The 9,857-nt window shown below is 40.3% G+C and overlaps 1 protein-coding gene across 1 annotated transcript; it reads right to left on the bottom strand.

Annotated features, from left to right (window-relative positions):
* Positions 1–5,857: 5,857 nt before the first annotated feature.
* On the bottom strand, positions 5,858–8,176 carry LOC148569702 (uncharacterized). The gene is made up of 6 exons (XM_088506597.1): positions 8,165–8,176; positions 7,816–8,083; positions 7,357–7,709; positions 6,931–6,948; positions 6,692–6,817; positions 5,858–5,989 (listed from the first exon to the last, which is right to left on the bottom strand). The coding sequence occupies exons 1-6, from the start codon at positions 8,174–8,176 to the stop codon at positions 5,858–5,860; spliced, it is 909 nt and encodes a 302-aa protein (XP_088362723.1).
* Between the last annotated feature and the right edge of the window lie 1,681 nt (positions 8,177–9,857).

Raw genomic sequence — 9,857 nt, 5'->3', positions numbered from 1 at the left:
GTTTCATTTTGCTTACTTTTTCAGCCTTCGAAGGCCTTGTTAATTACTAGAGAATATTCATAATTCTAAGCACATCAACTGCAATTAAGAATTGAGTAATCACTGTTCAAGTAGCTGTTTGTTCTTCATTTATTTTTTGAAATGACTGTAATTTGGATGGTAAAACCGTTGCTGTTTTCCTATATGCAGTTTTGAGGGGCTGTTTCTTGTGAGACCTCAGCAGGATTGATTTGAAGTGAAACCCATCCAACATGGGGAAAAAGGTAAAATGATGTCTTCCATTAACTTTTTACCATTCGGGCATTATCTTATGTGTAACTTACAACAAGTATTATAATTACCAGAAATTATTAGAGTCCCGGTGCTCGCCCAGCTACATTCATGACATGATGAGCACGCTGTCAAAAAACAACTCCGTTGAGAAGCTTGCGGAGATTGATCTGATTGGTTTTGGATTCTTGATACTTATTCCAAATTGTTCGGTAAAGCAAGTCATCATGGTTCACCTAGCTGAGTCATATCAAGTTAAGCCGAGAACTTTTATACTCGACATTGGCAACATCCGCCTCAATGCCGAGTTAATCGGGAAGGTTTTCGGCATTCCGTCCCGAGGTAGCTTCTGCTATCTTGTTTACCTAGTCTTGCATAGGCGTGCTGGTGTAAATATCTCTGCTTATGCATACATATTAACATGGAATAACACATGAACATGTTGTAGGGGATCCATTTCCAGCACTGGATGAGAGTAATCCGTCCCACATCACCATCAAAAATCAGTTCCATAGACGGAGAACAACCGAGCTCCGGGAATTAGTTTACAGTTATCCAATGGCCACAGAATCAGATAGGATGGCGTTCAGGCGATATTTCATACTGGTGGTGATGAAGATGTTCCGCCCCACCACTCAACAGGTACTTTCTCCATGGCACATCTACCCCGTGTTAGATGTTTCTGATCCCCGGATATTCAACTGGCCTTTGGAAATTCTGAAGTGGTTCGACCAGGTAGTCAAAAAGTATAAGTTGAAAGAGAACAAAACGTGTGAAGGCTGCATGTTCGTCATGCTGGTAGGACATAATGACCATTAATAAATTCTGTTTGCCTTTTTTTATGAAGATCATAATTATTGCGAGCCTTATACAATCTTGCACCATATCTGATGATAACTGTTCAAATTAAGAGTATATTCAACATGGTTTTCCATCGTGTGTAACTTTAGTTGGGCCCATCCTCTATGTAGATACTCTATTTTCAGCGGTTAGAATACGGTGTGCTTGACAACTGTCTTGAGCATGAGCCATGGCTCGATGCGTGGACCTCAGAGAGACTTGAAAAGAAGGTGCAATATATACTATCCGAGGTACTCATTTTTATCTCATAATCGGTTAATTTATGCCGTTATGTAAGTCGGAGCTGCCTATCAGACCAATCAAGATGTTTTTTATGTTTGCTTTTTTTGTTGTCAATTATGCTAGGCAGATGTCCCTGATCCCGTGTGTTCGAGATTTTATTTTTTATTTTTCTTATGTTGCTGTTTCTGCTTTGTGGTTTGGTGGTGCTTTGGTGTTTGATTAAGATCATTGATTCTCTCCTTTTATTAATTCAGGGGCGCCTTTTGACTAGACATGGGGGAGGTGACGACATAAAGGGCCGGTCACCACAAGCTGCGAGGAGGAAACCCAGGAAAAAAGAACCACAAAAGCGTGGGCGAAAGGATTCGGGGCCACCAAGCGTAAGCACGTTTTAAGGCTTTAGCATGTTAACAAGCTTACTTCGCCATTGTTAATTTGGTTCATGCTATTGCTTCAAACAGGGGAGGTCAGTCGGTGGAGAGAGTAAGCAGTTATTAAAGGAAAGACCACCAAGGGGACGTACAACATCCCCACATCCAACAACGAGAAGTTCACGGCGCGCCGAATGATCACAAACTAGCCCGAGGGTGAGTATACGATTACTGTTGTCTACGGTTTAAATCATCGACTAGTTTTGTTTAATTTTACTAGGTTCATTTGAATGTACTTGGATGTTTCTTTACACAAGTTATTCGTTGTACGTAAAGCAGCCTAGCAGGGGATCTGCGCAAAAAAAAGGGGGGCTAAAAAGTACCGATCACGTAGGTCCACCCCAAAAAAATGTGAGGAAAAGGATCTCCCAATTAGCACAGATGATGATGAGGAGAATGAGCCTCTTGCCAAGCGGATGTACCGACTCTATAACCAGGGAGTTGACAAAAAAAAAAAACCAAGTGCCGAACCAACAGAATGCAAACTCAATCAGGATAAGGGAACCCATGAAACACCTGTCTCTGTAGTTCCCGATGCAGGAACACTCTCCGTTGCGCTAGTGCAACATGAAGAATGGGAGTTCGACGGGCAAGTCTCCTAGTCAAAACTTTTTCATTTTGTGGCCTATTTTGCTTGTTAGTGACTTAGGGATTGTATCCGTATACAACTGCCATTTCTCTAACATAACCGAGACCCCGAGAGTGAACGAATATGGCGATACTTTGAGCAACTGCAGATCGTGATGCCAGCCAATCCGTCTTGCATGACTCCTAGGCCACTAAGCAAGAAAATCTCACTGGGCAATACTGGGACGGAATAGAAGTATACCCAATGTACTCTTATAAAGGTGCATCCACTTCTAAAAGGGCGAAAGATGGACGAGGATGATGAGGAGCGATTGAGACGATGGGCGGCCAATGGATTGTTGGAGCAAAGTCAGGTTTTGGCGTCGTATGAAGGAAGACAGCATCTATTATTGGTCTGAGAGGACATCTGCTCACTGCTGCCCCGGCACTGGGTCACCAGCAACGTAAGTATAACATACTAACACATTGATATAATGAATATGTTTCTTAATATATATCGTGGCTAAAACAGATGACCCTAACGCAATTTAAACTTTTTTATGCAGATCGTTCAGTGGATATGTTCAACCTTTAATGACTCAAAATCGTTGCGGTTTAAGGATGACTTTTACTGTATTCCTCCCGAAATTCTGGTATGCACGAATTTGCGGATTCTTATCGATAATGATTTGAGATCTGAACCTAAATAATGCTTTTTTAATAGGAAACTGTGTTGCAGAAGAGGAACTTGGATTCATTCAGAGAGGTTCCCACCGTTAGTTATGTGGGGCTGGGTCCTCACTTCGGTGATGATTCTAGATTTTTTGACAAGATAGCAGCTTCCATGCGAAAATGGGTAAGTTAATTCGCTACATGAAAAAAACTGTATGGTTCTTGTATTAGCTAATGCTTGAAGGTTGATGTTTTGGTTTAAATGCTTACAACCTAGTGTTTATTACTTGGATGTTCCTTGTGATAGGCAATAGGATGTTCCCCTTAATTATCAATTGGATGGTTCTGAATATGGTTTTTAGTTATCATGTCTCAGGCACTTGAATTTGCGTGTGCTTAATTGAGATGTCGTTGGCTTTCGTTTCAATTGATGTACCGCAACACGTTAAATGTTTTAGAAATTTCGCAACTATATCTATTTGGTGACTAACTTGATCATGTAAATTTATATTTTTGTTTCCATCGTAGTGGTTTGCCCCAGTCTGTATCGATCGTCATTGATGGCTGTATGCCTTTGAGATTGCTCAGAAAAGGCTGTGGGTGCTGGATAGTATGAGTACAAGAGAGCCTAACAATGAAAGATTAAAAATACATGCTTATGCGGTAGGTATACGATAACCAATTAGTTCGCCGTTAGACTTAGTAATTGAAACTGTATAATTCCTAACGTGTTGCTGATTTCCAGGGGAGACTCATCGAAGACATGGCGAAAGTCGCTATGCCTGCATATGAGCACACAGAGAACGGCCTACCTCATTTCTATGCTAGCGTCCCACAACAGGATAACGGGTCAGTTAAAAATAAACCTAACAATATTCTTAATAGCACTTCACTTGATAATGATATCATGGTTGGAAATAATATTCTTTGTTTGTACATATAGCTGTGATTGTGGTGTATTCGTCATCAAATTCATGCAATTTTGGGGTTTAGATAAACCATTGCAGCATTGGGACCAGGTGAATTTAAATATGTTATAACAATTAAGTTGAACCCCTTTGTAGTCAACATTCTTTCTCGTTTTTAAAATTACCCTCCAAGACGTAATTGCCATGCAGGACGTTGTACAGGAGTTTAGGAAGGAGATCATACTAGACATAGTGATGGGTCCTGCATGATCTCCTTCCTAAACTCCTGTACAATGTCCTGCATGGCAATTACGTCTTGGAGGGTAATTTTAAAAACGAGAAAGAATGTTGACTACAAAGGGGTTCAACTTAATTGTTATAACATATTTAAATTCACCTGGTCCTAATGCTGCAATGGTTTATCTAAACCCCAAAATTGCATGAATTTGATGACGAATACACCACAATCACAGCTATATGTACAAACACAGAATATTATTTCCAATCATGATATCATTATCAACTGAAGTGCTATTAAGAATATTGTTAGGTTTATTTTTAACTGACCCGCTATCCTGTTGTGGGACGCTAGCATAGAAATGAGGTAGGCCGTTCTCCGTGTGCTCATATGCGGGCATAGCGACTTTCGCCATGTCTTCAATGAGTCTCCCCTGGAAATCAGCAACACTTTAGGAATTATACAGTTTCAATTACTAAGTCTAACGGCGAACTAATTGGTTGTCGTATACCTACCGCATAAGCATGTATTTTTAATCTTTCATTGTTAGGCTCTCCTGTATTCATACTATCCAGCACCCACAGCCTTTTCTGAGCAATCTCAAAGGCATACAGCCACCAATGACGATCGATACAGACTGGGGCAAACCACTACGATGGAAACAGAAATATAAATTTACATGATCAAGTTAGTCACCAAATAGATATAGTTGCGAAATTTCTAAAACATTTAACGTGTTGCGGTACATCAATTGAAACGAAAGCCAACGACATCTCAATTAAGCACACGCAAATTTAAGTGCCTGAGACATGATAACTAAAAACCATATTCAGAACCATCCAATTGATAATTAAGGGGAACATCCTATTGCCTATCACAAGGAACATCCAAGTAATAAACACCAGGTTGTAAGCATTTAAACCAAAACATCAACCTTCAAGCATTAGCTAATACAAGAACCATACAGTTTTTTTCATGTAGCGAATTAACTTACCCATTTTCGCATGGAAGCTGCTATCTTGTCAAAATCTAGAATCATCACCGAAGTGAGGACCCAGCCCCACATAACTAACGGTGGGAACCTCTCTGAATGAATCCAAGTTCCTCTTCTGCAACACAGTTTCCTATTAAAAAAGCACTATTTAGGTTCAGATCTCAAATCATTATCGATAAGAATTCGCAAATTCGTGCATACCAGAATTTTGGGAGGAATACAGTAAAAGTCATCCTTAAATCGCAACGATTTTGAGTCATTAAAGGTTGAACACATCCACTGAACGATCTGCATAAAAAAGTTTAAATTGCGTTAGGGTCATCTGTTTTAGCCACGATATATATTAAGAAACATATTCATTATATCAATGTGTTAGTATGTTATACTTACGTTGCTGGTGACCCAGTGCCGGGGCAGCAGTGAGCAGATGTCCTCTCAGACCAATAATAGATGCTGTCTTCCTTCATACGACGCCAAAACCTGACTTTGCTCCAACGATCCATTGGCCGCCCATCGTCTCAATCGCTCCTCATCATCCTCGTCCATCTTTCGCCCTTTTAAAAGTGGATGCACCTTTATAGGGGTACATTGGGTATATTTCTATTCCGTCCCAGTATTGCCAGTGAGATTTTCTTGCTTAGTGGCCTAGGAGTCATGCAAGACGGATTGGCTGGCATCACGGTCTGCAGTGACCTCATGTTCTGCAGTTGCTCAAAGTATTGCCATATTCGTTCACTCTCGGGGTCTCAGTTCGACAGGAAATTGGGATTACTGCAAGCAACTCAATCGATGTTAGAGAAATGGCAGTTGTATACGGATACAATCCCTAAGTCACTAACAAGCAAAATAGACCACAAAATGAAAAAAATTTGATTAGGAGACTTGCCCGTCGAACTCCCATTCTTCATGTTGCACTAGCGCAACGGAGAGTGTTCCTGCATCGGGAACTACAGAGACAGGTGTTTCATGGGTTCCCTTATCCTGATTGAGTTTGCATTCTGTTGGTTCGGCACTTGGTTTTTTTTTTGTCAACTCCCTGGTTATAGAGTCGGCACATCTGCTTGGCAAGAGGCTCATTCTCCTTATCATCATCTGTGCTAATTGGGAGATCCTTTTCCTCACATTTTTTTGGGGTGGACCTACGTGATCGGTCCTTTTTAGCCCCCCCTCCCTTTTTTTGCGCAGCTCCCCTGCTAGGCTGCTTTACGTACAACGAATAACTTGTGTAAAGAAACATCCAAGTACATTCAAATGAACCTAGTAAACTTAAATAAAGCTAGTCGATGATTTAAACCGTAGACAACAGTAAACGTATACTCACCCTCGGGCTAGTTTTTGATGGTTTGGCACGCTGTGAACTTCTCGTTGTTGGATGTGGGGATGTTGTGCATCCCCTTGGTGGTCTTTCCTTTGATACCTACTTACTCTCTCCACTGACTGACCTCCCTTGTTTGAAGCAATAGCATGAACCAAATTAACAATGGCGAAGTAAGCTTGTTAACATGCTAAAGCCTTAAAACGTGCTTACCTTTAGTGGCCCCGAATCCTTTCGCCCACGCTTCTGTGGTTCTTTTTTCCCGGGTTTCCTCCTCGCAGCTTGTGGTGACCGGCCCTTTATGTCGTCACCTCCCCCATGTCTAGTCAAAATGCTCCCCTAAATTAAGAAACGGAGAGAATCAATGATCTTAATCAAACACCAAAGCACCACCAAACCACAAACTAGAAACAACAACATAAGAAAAATAAAAAATAAAATCTCGAACACACGGGATCAGGGACACCTGCCTAGCACAATTGACAACAAAAAAAGCAAACATAAAAAACATCTTGATTGGTCTGATAGGCAGCTCCGACTTACATAACGGCATAAATTAACCGATTATGAGTTAGAAATCAGTACCTCGGATAGTATATATTGCGCCTTCTTTTCAAGGCTCTCTGAGGTCCACGCATCGAGCCATGGCTCATGCTCAAGACAGTTGTCAAGCACACCGTATTGCAATCACTGAAAATAGAGTATCTACACAGAGGATGGGCCCAACTAAAGTTACACATGACGGAAAACCATGTTGAATATACTCTTAATTTGAACATTTATCATTAGATACGGTGCAAGATTGTATAAGGCTCGCAATAATTATGATCTTCATAAAAAAAGGCAAACAGAATTTATTAATGGTCATTGTGTCCTACCAGCATGACGAACATGCAGCCTTCACACGTTTTGTTCCCTTTCAGCTTATACTTTTCGACTGCCTGGTCGAACCACTTCAGAATTTCCAAAGGCCAGTTGAATCTCCGTGGATCAGAAACATCTAACACGGGGTAGATGTGCCATGGAGAAAGTACCTGTTGAGTGGTGGGGCAGAGGAACATCTTCATCACCACCAGTATGAAATATCGCCTGAACGCCATCCTATCTGATTCTGTGGCCATTGGACAACTGTAAACTAATTCCCGGAGCTCGGTTGTTCTCCGTCTATGGAATTGATTTTTTATGGCGACGTGGGACGAATTACTCTCATCCAGTGCTGGAAATGGATCCTCTACAACATGTTCATGTGTTATTCCATGTTAATATGTATGCATAAGCAGAGATATTTACACCAGCACACCTATGCAAGACTAGGTAAACAAGATAGCAGAAACTACCTCGGGACAGAATGCCGAAAACCTTCCCGATTAACTCGGCATTGAGGCGGATGTTGTCAATGTTGAGTATAAAAGTTCTCGGCTTAACTTGATATGACTCAGCTAGGTAAACCATGATGGCTTGCTTTACCGACCAATTTGGAACAAGTATCAAGAATCCAAAACCAATCAGATCAATCTCCGCAAGCTTCTCAACGGAGTTGTTTTTTGACAGCGTGCTCATCATGTCATGAATGTAGTTGGGCGAGCACCGGGACTCTAACAATTTCTGGTAATTATAACACTAGTTGTAAGTCACACATAAGATAATGCCCGAATGGTAAAAAGTTAATGGAAGACGTCATTTTACCTTTTTTCCCATGTTGGATGGGTTTCACTTCAAATCAATCCTGCTAAGGTCTCACAAGAAACAGCCCCTCAAAACTGCATATAGGAAAACAGCAACAGTTTCACCATCCAAATTACAGTCATTTCAAAAAATAAATGAAGAACAAACAGCTACTTGAACAGTGATTACTCAATTCTTAATTGCAGTTGATGTGCTTAGAATTATGGATATTCTCTAGTAATTAACAAGGCCTTCGAAGGCTGAAAAAGTAAGCAAAATGAAACCAATGATACATAAACAAGTAATTCAGTAAACAAGAAAAAAAAAAGAAAAAGAGGAAGAAGAAGAAAACATTAGTAACAATTTCAAAACCAAACCCATATGCAACCCCCCAATCAAAGCATAAACATACAGAGATGCTGAGAAAGGTACTCCTTTCTTCATCCCTTTGATAATCCAAACATGATGCAACATAACATCACCATCGTATGACAAATCAAAAGAAAACATAATAACATTTTCATACTTTCAAGAACTTGTCAAAATCTGAATTAAAGAGAAAATACTCTATTTATAATAAAATTGATCTCATCTGATTAATTATCTCTAATGTAAAACCATGTTTAACATCATTTTATTATATTTCAACAACCAACCCCACATTTAATTTCACACTATATTTTTAGCATGCAAACCTTTTAAATCAATGTTCCAATTGCGGCAAGAAAGTCACATTGTAGTGAGTTATTTCTGTTCACGCGTATAGATGGATGGCATATACATAATGAACCCACTGGAAGTTTCTTTTTAATTTTTCCCCCAAAGAAGACTCAAGTCAATTTGTGACCCCGTAAAAGGATGAGAACCAGGAAATTACATTGCATATATAGTAGTCAAAAAGACCAAATTAATGTTATTTCTTCCACTTTTTTTTTCTTTCTTCCAAAGAAGCAGTGTATTTTTTTAGTAACAAATCATTAAGGCAAATATCCAAAATTATACACTCAAATAAACATTAACAAATCATACACTCAAATGTCTAAAATTATTCAACAAAAACGTCCCCTAATTTAGCAATATCAAAGAACATCTCGTATGAACACCATTCCTAGTCTCTAAACCATAGAGCAGAACATAAACATCTAGCCTCTAACAAGTACAATTACAATATCCAACCCAGATAAAAGCAATATCCAATCTGTACCACTTGCAACATCCGAGCAAAGCATCAACAACATCCGATTAGGAATCAATAAACATACTTACTTGTGATCAATATTTTGCAAAACTCCAAAAACATGAAAAACATGCAGCTGCTATGTTTGCCAAGGACCAGTGATGCCCCAAAATTGTGTTACCTGAGCTGTACGACCTGGAAAAGAACATCCATCAAATTAGAACTCACACGAACCACTACAACAAATCACTGTCAAATTTCCTTTTCAAAACATGCATAGGTAGTCAAAGGGAACATCTACCACACTTACCAATTAGTGGGACGAACGGGGGGTTTCCAGGATGGAGAAGTGGATGTCCACCGGCGGACGGCGCAGCTGCACCAAGAAGCTTCGGCGGCGCCGGGAAAACCCACATGCAACAGCAGCGCGGCGTCGAAGCGTCTGGCTAGTTGAGGGAAGAGGGTTGCGCTCAGGTAGCCTCAGTGGAGTGGCGATGACCAGAACCACTAGGAGCGCCGTCGCAGTGTCTGGAGAAG

The sequence above is a fragment of the Arachis ipaensis genome, chromosome B3 (assembly GCF_059453495.1).
Source record: "Arachis ipaensis isolate K30076 ecotype BB chromosome B3, ASM5945349v1, whole genome shotgun sequence".
Taxonomy (NCBI): domain Eukaryota; kingdom Viridiplantae; phylum Streptophyta; class Magnoliopsida; order Fabales; family Fabaceae; genus Arachis; species Arachis ipaensis.
The sequence above is the reverse complement of the archived record's forward strand: the minus strand, read 5'-3'. Positions and strand labels throughout refer to the sequence as shown.

Coding starts and splice junctions, on each gene's coding strand:
- LOC148569702 (XM_088506597.1), bottom strand. Junction 7,710..7,815: donor TTTCGGCATTCTGTCCCGAG/GTAGTTTCTGCT, acceptor AACATGTTGTAG/AGGATCCATTTCCAGCACTG. Junction 5,990..6,691: donor AGGATTCGGGGCCACTAAAG/GTAAGCACGTTT, acceptor TTAGTGACTTAG/GGATTGTATCCGTATACAAC.